Below are 17271 nucleotides of genomic sequence, written 5' to 3'. Positions count from 1 at the left end.
ATTCATACTTTACCCATTATCTTTTCAGTTTTAACATGTTGTGTAGCACCTGTTTACCAGCACAGTTGTTAAACTGGCCAGATAATTGCCATAAGATTTTTTTTTTTTTAATCCCATTCTGCAATTAACACTGCACTTTATGTGTCAGTTAGCAACAATATTTTTTTTTATTGACTAATTTTGTAAAACTACATGTCCTTCAGACAGTTAATGTCTATGGGGAAACTGTTTCATGCATTTTAATTGGTCTATTTCATTATTTACATATTGATCTTAAGTTTGATTAGCAAAAACAATAACCTCACATAAGTACAATCACAAAAGTGCTGTCACTGTAACATATGTTAACAACATACCTTGTGTAAACAGCCTTTATTGAAAAATTGCTAGCCCCATCACCAATTCAGTTTCAGACACCAATAAAACATATTACATTAAAAATGAATAAAGATGGCTTTCATTTAATACAATAGTTTTAGAATAAACCTATTTTTGATCAGAACCATATTCATGTTGGGGACAAAAACTATTCAAAGGGAAAACAATGACAACATTTTACAAAAACATTAATAAAACAATGGTTCTCAATGTATTAAATCTCAAATCAGTAAATTGCTGAAGCTCTTATGAAGTGTAAGGACTGTGCATGTCTGAGTTTGAAGAATTTAACAAAAAAAAAAGAAAAAACCTGAAGATTAAAGAAATTAGAAACCTAAATTACAGATGTACATGCTTGTCAGACTTCTCTTTAAGATAGAGTATAAACAATTATTCGATGTGAGAAAGCAATTTTTATAGAACTTAATTTTGTGTACGACAAAATTCAGCAGAAAACTAAATAGTTTATTAAAAAAACACCATACATGAACTTCCAGTGTATTGTGTATAATTAATCTTTTTCTTGATGACAGATTTTCTTGTGTACATGCAAACGTGCTTTTTTAAGAGGTCAGAGACTGCCAATGCAGTAGTAAGTTTTTATAAATAATTTATGCAAACATACAGTCTATCATACTCCACTTTCACGACAGTACAGGTTAGTCAAATCAATACATTAAATTAAACGGTATAGGAGTTACTTTTATAACATTTTTGTGGACACTTCATACTGCACATGAAGAGTCACATCTTTTGCGTTTACAAATAAATATTGTATAAATTTAAATATACATTTAAAATTAATTAGTTGAATATATTTGAACAATTTCAATGTATGTTTAAACATTAATTGGGGGAAAACAATTTTGGTTCAATTGTTTTTAAAAATCCTTAATGGAGGACAGTCTTAAATGCAATTAATATTATATGAAGCTGTGAAATTAACACAAGTGGCTATACATTGTACAATTTCAAATAATTACACAATGTAGGAGTTCATTGAAAAAGTAGTGGGGTTTGCAAATCTAATTATGTATTAAACCTTAAAGATATCTTTATAGAAACAACATGGGCTTTATGAGAAAAATCTAAAAATCTACACATGCTTTCCAGAATTTAGATTTCATGACAACAAAAAATATGAAAAAACACTGCTGGCTGCTGTTATACTTTGTGGTTCTAGGACTTGGCATCAGTGACACAAGATTACCCAAGCTGTGGTTTTAATGGATTCAGAGGCTAAATACAAACTATGAAGTCATACAACGAAAAAACAATATTAAAACAAAGCAGAGGGTTCTTAAAGGAAACTCAAATGACAAAAACTGTTTATTTATAGGAAGCACAGAAATACGAAAATAGCTTCTGAATGGTTTAGTGTGATGTAATGCAGTGAACGAGCAGATGTTAAAATGATTAAATAATTATTTCACAGATCCTCCTTGAGAACAAGCGTCTTGTAATTTCCCTTTATTGTCAACAAAACTATGGTCTTTAAATTGATAAGTCCTATTGATGAAGAAAATCACACAAACCCAAAATAAAGGAAGGAAATCAAATAAAAACATCCAGTGATCAATACAAGTGCTAAGGACACAGAGGAACCAACTGAAATGTGTTAACCATCACATTCTGAAGACAAACACTGTGACTTAAAAAATTCTCAAAATGGATACAGAAAATATTGTGCTTTTTCACCTTATCGCCACTCCTCCAAAATAATGTAAAAACATATATATTTGTTTTGGGGGAGGGGGAACAGAACTGTTTTGATTTTAGATATGTTGTTGTTATAATTGGGTTACTGTATTTGCATTTGTGAGAATTTCTGGGAATACTGAGGCATGCTTAAAGATAAGAATTGTTCTCAATTTTTTTTTTCCAGCAGTAAAAAAACAAACATATACTGTCCACTGATAAATAATAATGTTAATCACCACTTAAAATACGTTCAATCTCTTCCAGTCTCTTTAAGGCCGCTTCCCTTTTCTTTTCAATCTCCTTAATCTCTTTTGTAGATTTGGTCTTAGTCCGCTTGTCAGCCTGTGCGTTCTCCTGCTTTCTCGGCTGCTCTTTGCTCTGGCTGGTGTTTTTCGCAGGGGAGGATTTCCGTGCATTCTTGTCATTCTTGGCCTTCTCTGACTCTGTTTTTTTCTCCTCCACAACTGGGCTTTGGTTGCCATCTACTGGAGATCCCTCTTGTCCTGCAGCATTCAAAGCAGCAATCTTGCCCCTAACTATGCTCAAATGGCGTTGAATGTACTCCTCATGCGGAGCAAGGGCCAAGGTCTCGACCAGGCACTTCTCGGCTTTCACAAGGTCACGCTCCTCAAAGTAAACCACACAGAGGTTGTGCTTCCCCTGCACGTTGGTAGGGTCCATTTCAAGAATCTTTTCAAAGCATTCCTTGGCCCCTTTAGTGTCTTTTTTCTGGTTCATCAGAATGTCTCCTTTAAGGATCAGGGCTTTCGTATGTTGTGGATAATATCTTAATAACTCACTGAGGACAGGTAAAGCATCCAGTTCTCTCCCCGTCTGGGAATACAAAAGAGCTAAATTAAAAAGTGCACTCCGAAAACCTGGCTGCAGTCTGATGGCCTTTTTCATCCATTTCTCTGCCTCTTTGTTCTTATTGTCGTCCATAGCAAGCATCCCAAGGTTGAAGTACCCATTTGCATCACCTGGGTCCTCCTCGATATAAATGAGAAACCTCCGGTTAGCTTCTGGTCTGAGCCTGGCATCACCTAGAAAACGAATGAGCTGCCATTAAAGTGTCTGTCAGCATGATTTCATAATTACAGGATTAAGTGATAGTTTAAAAAAAAAGGCATCAGGGAAGCAAAGGCACACATTCCTTAGGTTACTTTGTGCATTGTAATAAAAAATAGAAAATAAATCACAACAAATGTCTGCAGGAGGATGTATAGTGTAGATGCAAAATTACACAGTAAGGCAGATGCATACACAGTCTTGACAATCTTCTGTCTAGCATAACGCAGCCCCTCCAAAAATACAGACTTTGATTCACTTTGTTACCCAAAATTAAATTTTCAATAACATTTAAACCTACATATTAGTGACATTATTAATTTACTCTGCAAACGCACATGGTTTGCATAAACAGTAATATTCACTTATAATTGTTGAAAAATGACAAAGTGTGAATCACAGCGTTTCTTTGGGGATCTAAATCACACACCTTTCACTTCTGATCAATGCACTCATTCCTGGAAGGCTACATATGAGAGAGGTTGAATGATTTAACTGGTTTTGTGTACTGAAATAAAGATCTGAAACATGAACTACTGCCCCCCGAGAGCTGTAATTTCTTCTACTGAACATATTGCTAGGTAATTTCTCCCAAATCCTTCCAAGTCATTATTTATTTATTCATTTCTAAGCAGGTAACTCATTACTCATACTGATGCCACTTTACGTAGATGCTATAATTTATTCTAACTACCACATAATTTAATGTTGACTCTTGTCCACCTATTCTATTCATAACAAATACAGAAGAATAATGTAGGCTACATATACATTTAAATATAAATGAACCTGTTTTATTCATAATTCACATGCAAAATATGTAAATCTTTTCAAACAATCATTTTTGACATACATTGGTCCTAGAGAAAATATAAAATATACCAATAAAATGAAACCCTTGAGGTTTACAGATTTAAAAACATAGATTATGGTGTTAAAAAGTAGTCTGTACTGTTTATTATCCATTCTCTGTTAAATACAATAGGCAAGTAAGCACAAGTCTGAGATATGAATGTGTACCATTTCTACAACTGAACTAAATAAACACAGAAGCATGAAACAAATAAGGTTAACACAGATACCACTAGGACTGCAGCTTCGATTATTATGATAATTGATTATTCTATACATAAAACAATCAATTATTCGAATAATCACAACAACAAAAACATTGTTTTATTATCAATGCATTCTTATGGGGTCCTGGTGCCAACATGGCATCCTATTCTCAAGTTTACTGAACTCTGTAAATACAGGGCTCTAATTGCCTGAGGAGGACTAGACATTTTACATTACACTTAATCACTTCAACTCCAGATGAAAAAATTAAAACCGTTCCCAGGTACCAGATTTAGAAAATAATGATAATGATTTAATGCCTGAAATTGCTTTAAAATGTAACTATATGAATGAAATACAAAAAAAATTACCAAATTGTGTTTTTCATTACCCCTTTATGCTCCTTTATCCATGTTCAGGAAAGAGATAAGTACAAGGTTTTTTGCACAAAGAAAACAATGCATTTTTTGTTTACAATATTATATTTCATAATAAATAACAAACTTTTGTAATAAAAACAAACACTACAATGAAAATAAAAATATGAATACACTGAAACAATAATAATAAACAATACACTGAAACGCTGTAAAAAGAAATGAAAACTAAATATCAACTAAAACTCAATCTCTATCAAAACTTCAGTGGCTTGCTCTGTGCAATGTATTGAAATATTCAATACAATAAGCTGGAAGATAGCACTACAGATGTGCTACCGGCTCCGCGCAGCATTTTGATGGATCTGGCTGCCACAAACGCTACTTCATTGCCTTCTATTCAGCACTGTTTTCTGAACGTATCTCACCGCAGCACTGTATAGCTCTTGCTAAAAACTACAACTAAACAAGTACAACTAAAGATAAAACTAGCAATTATAATATAAAACTATGTATTTACTTGTAAAAGGTGAATGAACTGCCACAATAGACAGAAGACTTCTAGACACACACAGGAACATGGAGGCTCTAAAGAACATGCAACTGGATGAAAACATGGCATGATCGCCATCCCCGGCTTTCAATTCACATTCTACAGTATGGTCACTGGCTTTGGGAATGACATGAAACTAGATGGTACTGAGTGTTTTCATTTGACATGCATGCATACACCATGGTATTGAAGTGGTTAATTGCTCAGTCCTGTTGTCCTCCATAGCGCCCAGATGCTACAATTGTTTCAAAAGACTATATCCAAAATTACGTGCATGTAAGTATGTAATATATAGACTTTTGCATAGATTAGCATGAGAGAAAACCTTACATCGGAGGCAAGCAGAGTAAATGCAACACTTTCGTCAGTGCAATTTCATAATTAATACCACAGTTGCCCTATTACTAGCAACGTTGAAAAAACCTACCATGCGTTTCGTTTCAAGTGCTCAAGTTGTCGCATGTGCTTTTTTGGAAAGCTAATTCTGATTTACACAATCCACAAAGCACCATATGATTATCTTTCTTTCTCTAACAAATACTCCCAGTTTCGATGCTGTCGCCCAAGTTTTGTTTTGCGCAGTAGGCTGTCTGTGACGTGCAGGTTCAGACATTTTTTCCAGTGAGGCGCATACTGGTGGATGACAAACCAAGTGATGCATTACTGCCACCTACTGCTGTTGGGAATGAAACTTGTTCTCACAGAGCTAGGAATATGGGCCAAGGATATTAGGCGAAAGGGCTAAGATCAATGATATTAATAAGAACAGCTAAGATAGAGGCAACGTAGCTAAATGACTATTCGACGGCTGAAATAGAAGACGACATATTTTGCTAGTCGAATAAGTCCACTAAGAACTTGATTCTTGAAACATTCATGAAAACTTAGGACTACTTACCCGACTCTTGCATTAGAAGGGCAGAATTGAAGAGTGCCAGTTTGTGTTTTGGATTTAACTCTAAAGCCTGGTTGAAGTTTTTGAGAGCCTCAGAGGGCTCCTTCATTTCAATGTTAACAATGGCAAGGTTATACCACAGGTCCGCATTGGTCCTGTCCAGTTCCAAGGCTCTGAGATAAGCTTCCCGTGCCTCTACTGGTTTATTCATTTTCAGCAGAAGCTCTCCTCTGTTGAAAAAGTGAGGTTTAAAACATTTAGGTTGATATATCATTCAATGTGATATACGTAATACACAATTACACTAAAATTACAATTCTCTGTTGAATACTTGATTTCTAACACTGTAATCAAAGTACATTATTAAAATCATAAAAAAAAGAGTAAAATGGAAAGTTGCAGCTTCCTTGAATCGAAAAACTGATGCCAAAGTAAACTCTAAGCGTGTGTGAGAGACAAATATTCACCCGCCCCTCAAGAGCTCTGTATAAACTACATCACTGTGATCTATAAATTATAAAACCTCAAGGAGATCTTGATGTATTATTAGCCACTGTAAAAGTTCACATTCCCATCGGGCATTTATGAGTGACAATTGATGTGCCTGTTTCACAACTGTAGAATAATGTGGCACCCGCAATGAAAGAAAACCAAGCAAAGCTTTTCCTTAAAAATATTTTCTTACTGTAGCAATAGAAGGTCAGGTTCCGTGTTAACCAAACACTATTCCCATACCTGCTAATGTAGGCCTGTTTGAAGTCGGGTCTCATGCTGATCGCCTGTCGGTACAGCTGGTCCGCCTCTTCTAAGCGAGATTCATTATTCCGTATTAAGTTTGCAAGGTTTATGTAAACATTAAGGTGATTGGGTGCAACACGGGTTGCATACTTTTTTCCTGGAATGATCTAGATAGTAAACAAAAATTAACTATTATTTACAGATTTTTGAAGCATATCATCTTAAAACAAACAGATTAACACCTAAATGAAGATATAAAAGGTTAAATATGATGTCGGCGGAGTGCAGTGCAATGATGATGCATTTATAAATATTTTGTTTTGAAATGCATTACTATCTTATCACAAGACTAAATACTCCAACATTTTTTCTTTTAACCTGGGACTCGCATGTCAAAAACAATATGGCTCTCCACTACAACCCTTGAGCGATAGATCATCTATACTAATCTTACACAGGTGCCTTGCAAGCTAAGAGGAAATGGCAAGGAATCTTTATCCAGCCAACCCTGACTGGGCATGACCAGTTGTGTTCTACCACTTGAGAAATCCCACACAATGACAGATCCTAGTTTTAACTGAAAAATATGTGCACATGAGACAGATGTGGGACCCTGCTCTGTCTAGATGCCAAAGCATACTGTCTATTACTGTTGCAGTCGAATTGTGTAACCCAAGTCTGAATTTCAGCTTTATGTATTTTGCTCCAGGCAGGTCAGGTTCAGTAGTTTCTTTGTAGCTGATTTTCAGAAAAAACAATTTCCTTCAAGATCATTTAGAGAACAAAAGACTGAAAGGAGTTTGATAAAGTTTGGGGTACCTTAGTAACCTCATTGACATCACTGTAGCTGTGCAACAACCAAGATAATAATCTATTAGTATGTTTTATTTGGAAAATTACATAAGAGTTGCATATATAATTGATTACAGACTGATCATTGAAATTATTAAGTGAATACATGTAGAACATTATAACATTTTGACAGCGTGTGGTATATTAAACAATGTATGTTTTATAAATACCAGGAATCTATCTTTATTTTTTATTGGGTTATGTTTTCATAGAGATTAACCTCTAGAGACAGACAACATGTAGCTAATCCATCTGCCACACAAGAAGAATAAAGCAGTCTACCCTCTTACTTGAATACATGTCTAGAATAAAATATTAAAGCAAATCTTTCATCATTAGATAATTACTTCATTAAACTAATTACAGCTTTACAGGATGGTAGAGATGAATGAAATGTTGTGTTTGTTCATTTATACACTCTTGTACACGTATTTCATTAGAACAAATCTCTCAAATGGAAGAAACAAACTTAGTTTTGGAAAGCTAGGGTCCTCATCTACTAGAAAGCATGTTCTGATTGATGCATAGACAAATGACTACTGTAATTTACAAAATGTTTTCCCCCTAATATCAAAGACTACACCAGCAATATGTCTCCCAGAAACCCGGGAGGATGAATCAGCACTGAGCAGGACGTGACCTGTAGGGCTCCCATGTGAGGGGCGTTGGGCATTGGGAGTTTGGCTTTGGGGGGTCGTGTGTCTGATACTGCACCTATTGACAGAGCCCAGCACCTTGACAACCCCTCATGGGTTACAATATAACATTTCAAGTATTTCTAAAAACAAAATATGTGGTAGAGGGATGTCTACAGAAACAGTTAAACAAAGCCATTCAATGTCAGACAATCTTTAGAAAATATCTATATTCTGACAGTTTAATTATACTGTTGAACTGCTTGTGAGAGAACCTGTAGTATAATCATATTCTTTAAGGCTTTAGGCAGAATACTAATGAAAACTGTGAAAATAAGAAAGCTGGTCCACCCAATAAAACTTGTGCCAAAAAACAAAAAATCTAACTGCAGAATGTTTCCCCCCCCATTTTAATCATAGTTTCTCTTAAATCGAATAGTAGTAATTGTTGAGTTATGCCATTATGCCTCAGGGAAGGCTTCACGTTTTACTCAAATGTGAGTTTCTGGAAGGTGTCTTTTCTTTGTTTTATTGTCCAACAGTGGCTTCAACATTTTATAATTAACCTAGTTATATTAACCATACAGCATTTTTTATATTTTACAGTTAAATTATTAGACTGTCTTCCATTTATCGTCGGATCCTCTTCAAATCGCTTTAAACCACTGACCCCCAGAGATCTATCTATTGTTTAACAGTCAGTCTGCTTTTCTCTCCTCTATGTCTAATGGTTTACTTTATTTTTATTAACAAGACAATCTGCTGCTGTGGCAATTCTCTGAAGGGTGCTATAAAAACTAAAACTTGAATTGAAGTAAATTAAAAGATCATGTCTATAACAACATTTGCACCCTGGAGAGAGGTATTAACTTCATCCAGTTTAACGGCTATTTAAACCAAGTAGATTCCTGGGATCTTGGCTGGAACAAAAACCAGAAGACACTGTGACACTACAGACACTGAGTTTGTCACCAATATTAGTGATGTAGGATATTATATCAAACCTATACCGAAATGTTCAATGTCATATTGGATATAACTATAATATTGTTAACACTTCCTGAACAATGTTGACTGCCATATTTTTTATTTCAATTTCTATGGCAGTGCAACTATCATAATAAATAATTTATGAGTGTTAAATCTCAAAACCCATTTGCATAGACAGAGTTATGGATAGGATTGAATGGATCAAAACTGTTTTGCATGACTCCATCTGTACTAAGTGAAAAATAGCCCAAAAACCATTCTGGGGCTCACAACTGTGATGGTTAATTAAACAACAGTCAATCAACAGGGTTTGCTGAGGTTTGTGTGTGACCTAGTGTATTTTTGCTGGCAATGTTCAAGTCAGGGTATGCAGTTGCAAAGTGGACCAATAGAATCAAAAACAGCAATGGAAAGATTGTTTTCAACAAATTAAGTGTGACAATAAACACAACCAATAATGCATAGATTGTGAATAACCAACATATTTTACAGGTATTTCTCTGTAATCATATGGAGAGTATCTAGTATTATGTATCTATCTGGCAGTATTTTCAGTACATGCAAGACTTCATAAAATTACCATTCTAATGTATATTCCTGTGCTACTCCAAACAGCAGTAAAAAATATATAATCAACTGAAAAAGAGCAGTTTGGTGGAAGAGGAAGCTAGTATAGCAAGTTATGACTTCAAAAGTCATTTTCTTTTCCAGGAAGCACTGGTCATATTCTTAGTCTCACTCATGTGAAAAATACAATAAAAATATTTTTTTTAAGTTTAGTTAGAGACAGGCTATGAATTATAGAAGATATAAAATGCATTGCAGAATTCATATTTTGAAGCAGTAGGCTTCCTTCTAATAATAAACTGTACAATAATAAGCCTATAACAAGATTAACACATATCCTCACAAAAATGGGAAAAACAGCTGTTGAAAACTGGTCACAAATGGAAACACTACTGTAATGAAAAACATACCAAACAAAACCTCTGAAATATACAAAACTATATAATGTGTGTTTTCATATTATGGATTTGTTGATTTGTATTTTTTTATTACTAACATACATTTTCCTACTTTTCTTGGCAGCTCTAACCTTAATTACATACCTGTGGCATGAGGGATTTTGCAATCAGGTAGGCATCTTCAGCTTCTTTGGTTTTGTTCAGATTTTTGTATGTCCTTCCTACATTCATGTGGGCACCAATATCATCTAAGACCAATGATTAAAAAGTGAGTTTCATCCAACATTATAAAAACAATGACACACTGTTTTTAATGAGCAATGCAAATTAATACAATTAGAGAATAATCAAATTAATGTTATAAAGGTATTGCATGGAAATACTTCAAAACTAAAAGTATAGCCATGTCTGAAAGTGACTTATGTAGTGTTATTAGGGGGAATAGCAGTTTTATGGCAATTTTAATGGGCTTGGCAATGTTTACATAGTGTCTCCTACTATTTTTCTTGACATCCAAAAACATATTTTCCAACTCATTAGTCAAACATACAATGTGCCACTGTTCCCAAGATTACAATAAACCCTACTTGCCTCTACTATTTCAGTTAATCATGACTTTCTGTTCTGTTAACCATTATCAACTGACTAATCACTATTTACAGACTTCTCTGTGAAGTGAGGAGGCAGAACCGTTTAGTTTTGAGGCTGCTTTGCATCCTCTGCACCTGTTATAACTGAGGGGTGGATGGAAGTATAGAAGAATATTTTACTCAAAAACAATGCGCTCTGTCTTGAAGCTCAAGCTTATGCAACATTTCAGCATGATAACAATCCAATACAAAATTCTCTTGATACAGTGGGGGGAAAAAGTATTTGATCCCCTGCTGATTTTGTATGTTTGCCAACTGACAAAGAAATGATCAGTCTATAATTTTAATTGTAGGTGTATTTTAACAGTGAGAGACAGAATAACAACAAATAAATCCAGAAAAACGCATGCATGTTAATGAGGGAAATAAGTATTTGACCCCTTCGACTTAGTACTTGGTGGAAAAACCCTTGTTGGCAATCACAGAGGTCAGACGTTTCTTGTAGTTGGCCACCAGGTTTGCACACATCTCAGGAGGGATTTTGTCCCATGCCTCTTTGCAGATCCTCTCCAAGTCATTAAGGTTTCAAGGCTGACGTTTGGCAACTCGAACCTTCAGCTCCCTCCACAGATTTTCTATGGGATTAAGGTCTGGAGACTGGCTAGGCCACTCCAGGACCTTAATGTGCTTCTTCTTGAGCCACTCCTTTGTTGCCTTGGCTGTGTGTTTTGGGTCATTGTCATGCTGGAATACCCATCCACGACCCATATTCAATGCCCTGGCTGAGAGAAGGAGGTTCTCACCCAAGATTTGACGGTACATGGGCCCGTCCATCGTCCCTTTGATGCGGTGCAGTTGTCCTGTCCCCTTAGCAGAAAAACACCCCCAAAGCATAATGTTTCCACCTCCATGTTTGACGGTAGGGATGGTGTTCTTGGGGTCATTCCTCTTCCTCCAAACACGGCGAGTTGAGTTGATGCCAAAGAGCTCGATTTTGGTCTCATCTGACCACAACACTTTCACCCAGTTCTCCTCTGAATCATTCAGATGTTCACTGGCAAACTTCAGACGGGCCTGTACATGTGCTTTCTTGAGCAGGGAGACCATGCGGGCGCTGCAGGATTTCAGTCCTTCACGGCGTAGTGTGTTACCAATTGTTTTCTTGGTGACTATGGTCCCAGCTGCCTTGAGATCATTAACAAGATCCTCCCGTGTAGTTCTGGGCTGATTCCTCACCGTTCTCATGATCATTGAAACTCCATGAGGTGAGATCTTGCATGGAGCCCCAGACCGAGGGAGACTGACAGTTATTTTGTGTTTCTTTCATTTGCGAATAATCGCACCAACTGTTGTCACCTTCTCACCAAGCTGCTTGGCGATGGTCTTGTAGCCCATTCCAGCCTTGTGTAGGTCTACAATCTTGTCCCTGACATCCTTGGACAGCTCTTTGGTCTTGGCCCTGGTGGAGAGTTTGGAATCTGATTGATTGATTGCTTCTGTGGACAGGTGTCTTTTATACAGGTAACGAGCTGAGATTAGGAGCACTCCCTTTAAGAGAGGGAGCCAGAAATCTTGCTGATTGATAGGGGATCAAATACTTTTTTCCCTCATTAACATGCAAATCAATTTATAACTTTTTTTAAATGTGTTTTTCTGTTTTTTTTTTTTTGTTATTCCGTCTCTCACTGTTAAAATACACGTACCATTAAAATTATAGACTGATCATTTCTTTGTCAGTGGGCAAACGTACAAAATCAGCAGGGGATCAAATACTTTTTTCCCTCCCTGTATGTAGCACTAGTTGTATTATGGTTTAACTCGAGTTCTCTCTCAGACCTGGTATCAATCAACGCAGCTCAGGTGTTTGTTCTCCAATTAGACGGAGGTTAATATGAGGGATTGTTTGTAACCACAGAAGCAGTAGTATAATGGGGGTATAGTGTATAGTGTATAGTGGATGCATCAGTGTAACAGGTTCTTTATGGAAAATTTGCTGGCTAATGATAGAGGAATTCAGCTGAAAGGTTTAGCACTCATGATTTCAAATACTGTGTACCACACAACACTGGAGAAACTGACTAACTTTAACCTACAATTACAGAACAATGAAGTATGTCAGTTCTGATTAGTACTTTGAGCTAATAGCATAGCACTGGAAAACCCTGGGAAAGTAATTCAGTTTTTAGGACTTAAAGTGAGACTTGAGGGCATGAACTTCAAAACAATTCATAGACAGATCTGAATTCTACAAAAAGGATTTATGTTACTAGAAACTATGTTCAACTACTTTTTTATGTTTTTTTTTTTTTCTAAATCAGAAACCACAAGCTGTTTTATTACAGGATTGTGACTGCGGCTTCTGACATTTATCCAAATCCATGCCAGGATTTCTTAACCAATGTCTTTACATGTTCTGAATCAACTCCCTTAAGGAAATGGCTTTCGATGGATTTGTACAGTTTTCACCCAACATATAACATCAATTTGGCACAATCCTTCATATGCTTTGATTTACATCTTTAGAGTTTTCATACAAATGCCTAACAAACATAACAAATGGCTTAAATATGAAACACAGATTCAGAGTTGCAAATCTTTGCAAATCTTTCAGATGCTTTGCCTCAGAATGACAAATCTCTGATTTTTATTAATCTTAAATTGGTTAATTATCTGAATTACCGAAGAATCTGCACAACCATTTACAGTGACAGTTGTTGCATTAACATTGCATTCTAATAATCAGAGAAATGCCCTGGGCCTTTTCCATGGTTCAGGTGTTTTTCTTGAATTTCATTCTCATATAAAAGAACAAACATGTTTAGACCTGGTCGGTAAAAACAAAACAAAACAAAAAAACAACAACAGCAATACTACTACAAATAAAAAAATATAAAAATAAGATACAACAGGAAATGGTTGTTGAGACAGAATAAGGGATTTTCCCAAAGGTTAAAAACTTCCCAACATTCTAACATTACATTGTACTGCTAGATGAGCCCTTTCTTTTCTGGCATAGGCGTAATTTTGTAACATTATCTACTTACTCATCTTAAACATACTTCATGTTTTGAAATTTGAATCAAAGCGGTTAAAACCAAAGTCCTTCAAAAATGGACAGGAGCTTGAAGGATCTCATTATATTTCAAATACCTATCATGTAGTTTGTAAAGTTGAATATGTATTCATATTATTTCTGAAATAAGTTTTAAAAGTTGACTTAGTTATGACAGTAAAGCATGTATAATCTAAAATAATGTATATGATTATGATCCAGGATGTCAGCAAAAAAACAATGTTAGGTTCCAATTAATTCTAAAACCTATATGAACAGCATTCATTGTTAAAAAAGTACATAGGCCTACTTCTTGATGCCACACATAACGTGATAACAAGTGACAGCTTGCATGAAATCAGGTTTAACCTCTCCACTGATCTTTCCTGTCTCCTTACTTTATAAAAACTGAGAATCTATGGTCCATTGCAAGTACATGCGTCTTAAAGGCAATCTAGGGAGACAGTCCTGCAAAGGCAGAACAAAATATAGTTATAGGGATAGGGTCCTAAACAAACTGCAAAATGAAATTTGTGCTAAACAGGCTGATAAATATATAGAATTACTGGGCATAGGTTTCAGAAATGTGAAAACAAACATGACAATTAGTTAAATACTAATATAAATGTGCAGAATATGTGTTTAATAAATTAATAAACACAAGTAACAATAATAAACTCAATAAATTCACAGTTTTGTTGAAATTGTATTTTTTTTTAAATCTGCCACACCGAAGTTCTTGGCTCCTTACTGACGATCTAAGCGAAACTAATCTAGTATGGCTGCAGGGAGCATACACTTTATTTTAATTTTGATTAATTGTGGATTTGAATAATTGTGTTTTTAAATGACTGAACATAGGGCTGTGCGATATGACGATATATATCGTATGACGATAGAAAAACGTCTATCGTTTCATATTATGCTATATCGTTTATATCGTGGTGTCGCAAATTGCAATCTTTACGGCAGTATTTTACGTCATTAGGACGCTTTGTGTTCTTACACACGTGCTGGATGCAGGTAGAAATGAGCATCAGAAACACAGACAGACATGGAGGAGAGTGAACTGACACACAATAACCAACACAACCAAAAGATACTTTAATGCACAAGCGCACACGTTGCGCCCCGCTCTCGTCGTCTGCAAGCACCCCACCCCCGCTAATTTAGATTGATATCATTTGTATACAATTAATAATAAAGTTTGTTTGCATTTTAATAAATTGGAAAGCAATGCAAACACATGCAGAAAGTATAATTTTCTTTTTATTAAGATGGTGAAGTGGTTCAACAGTTATTATTATTATTATTATTATTGTTTTAACAACGTGCTGTACCGGTAAGAAGAATCGAAACGCGACAGTCAGAGAAGAAATGTCCCTGTCTAGCAGATGCTAAATGCGCCACTATAAACCCGGCTGTGCTAAATCTCCCTGAATCTGTACCATTACAGCGCATGTGTTGCGTGATTACTATTACTTGTGTTATTGTTATGTGACAGTAAATCATAATGTGTATATTTATATGTGTGCTCTGAGGAAGATAAGTCAAAACACATAAGCATTATAATGTTCACTTTTTCTCTAATAAATAATTTTTGAGACATCGTTGAATATGGACTGTTTTTAGACGGGAGCTGCTGTCCATCCTTCCTTAACCGTATAATTGTTCTATATAAAATCCCTGGGATAAGGCACCCCGCATTTAAGATTTATTAAAACTATTTTAACCCTAGCTATTTTTAAACTTATGTGTGTGTGTGTATATATATATCCCATAACAACATAACACACAACACTACTAACACTAATGTGTTGCATTCTGCATATACTTACCATGAAAGCCTGCAGGTAGTATTTGTTAGTTTTGCTAATTGAAGGATTAACAAAATACTTGTAGTTTGAATGTCTTTGGTCTTATTTTGTGGCTTGATTGGATAAAAACCAAGAAATATCGAGATATATATTGTATATCGCCCAAACTTCTAAAGACAGAGATATTATTTTTAAGTCATATTGCCCTAACTGAATATAAACATTTTTTGCAAATATTTTTATGTATTAATTTAATAACTTTGTGCATTAACGTGGGGTATACCTGTAAAAATTGACTGATTAACAGAACAGAGTGACACCATACACAAAAAATGGGGGGGGTTTAAACAGTGATTTAAACAGATTTAATTATTTGAAAATAGCCTTTATTTTCATTGAATAATCAAAATGTTTCAATTATTATTATTATTTTTATTTCTTGGCAGACGCCCTGATCCAGGGCGACTTACAACATAAGTCATAAACATACAATCTAGGTTTATATCTATCCATATGAAAGCATTACCTGGTATACAAAAATAGTGCCTAATATTTCTGTTTTGATCTTTATTTTTCTCACATACATCTTTGGGAATGCCAGAATATTAAGTAAAGATTACAGTTTGGATTGGATTGGCCCCAATGTGCCCACACAGAGAGTGATCTGCAAAATCTCATCAGGTGATGATCTTCTGCCTGCTATGAGCTTGACCAGTATCAAGACTAGGGCTGTGCCAGTAACAGAATCTATATGCCATTGAAGAATTTACAGCAGTGCTCGGTATTACCGTCGCAGGGCATCTCAATGCGTGAGGTTTGTCACATGAAAAAAAGCGGTGAAGGAAACCAGTCAGCATGAGTGGAGGTGGGGGCGGTGTGGCGTGGCATTAGGGTCAACAAGACAAAGTCCTTGTGTTAAGTCTCTGAACGTGGCAAAATACAGGGCATTCTTGGCAAATCTTTCCTCAGTCAGTACTGAATTCAGTTTATTGGCCACACACAGAGAATCGGTGATAGCCATATACCCAAGAACTCTCAACAGAAAAATTATCATGTGGACAACCTCATCTCCTAAATTTTTTTTGCAAGAACTGCCGTGTACAAATTAATGTGCAACAAGAACCACACAGGGGAGTTTAACGAGACAGTCTTCTGCCAGTTACTAGTGTGGTGGATAAAATGGTAAGCATTTAGATACACCACACTAAAATATAGGGCTGCATTATACGGCACTGATCTCCCGATTCGATTTTGATTTAATTTGGGAATAGTGATAATTACAATAGCAATATTGCTTATGAGAGAGATTCTCGGATAATTAGTGCTATGAACTGTACTGGGAACCCTCTAACTTATATAACATGTTAGATTACAAAAGATTAATGTTAAACATTGATGACCAGGCCCAAAATGTTACATTGAATTGCTTTTGTTTTTACAAAAAATAACAAATTCAAATAAAAAACAATGTATAAACTACCATGAAATAATGGCAAATTAACCAATGCTCTGAGTTGTGTGTCGTTCAAAAAAAGTGCACTTTTTAAAAATAATTAAAACAAAGTCACCACATGCAATAACTACACATACATTACATTTAG

The 17271-nt window shown here is 35.4% G+C and overlaps 1 protein-coding gene across 3 annotated transcripts in view; it reads right to left on the bottom strand.

Moving 5' to 3' along the window:
• Positions 1-357: 357 nt before the first annotated feature.
• The window catches only part of tmtc3 (transmembrane O-mannosyltransferase targeting cadherins 3), a 35857-nt gene continuing 18943 nt past the window's right edge, over positions 358-17271 (bottom strand). For all 3 annotated transcript variants that reach the window (XM_066723535.1, XM_066723536.1, XM_066723534.1), the window contains exons 11-14: positions 10356-10459; positions 6767-6936; positions 6035-6261; positions 358-3122 (exon numbers count right to left, since the gene is read on the bottom strand). In XM_066723535.1, the coding sequence (XP_066579632.1) occupies positions 2308-3122; positions 6035-6261; positions 6767-6936; positions 10356-10459 (1316 nt within the window). In that variant the 3' untranslated portion in view covers positions 358-2307. The remainder of the gene's footprint in view (positions 3123-6034; positions 6262-6766; positions 6937-10355; positions 10460-17271) is intronic.

This window comes from Amia ocellicauda, chromosome 15, assembly GCF_036373705.1.
Source record: "Amia ocellicauda isolate fAmiCal2 chromosome 15, fAmiCal2.hap1, whole genome shotgun sequence".
NCBI classification, from domain to species: Eukaryota; Metazoa; Chordata; class Actinopteri; order Amiiformes; family Amiidae; genus Amia; species Amia ocellicauda.
Note: the sequence above shows the minus strand (reverse complement) of the source record. Positions and strands in the feature narration are given on the sequence as shown.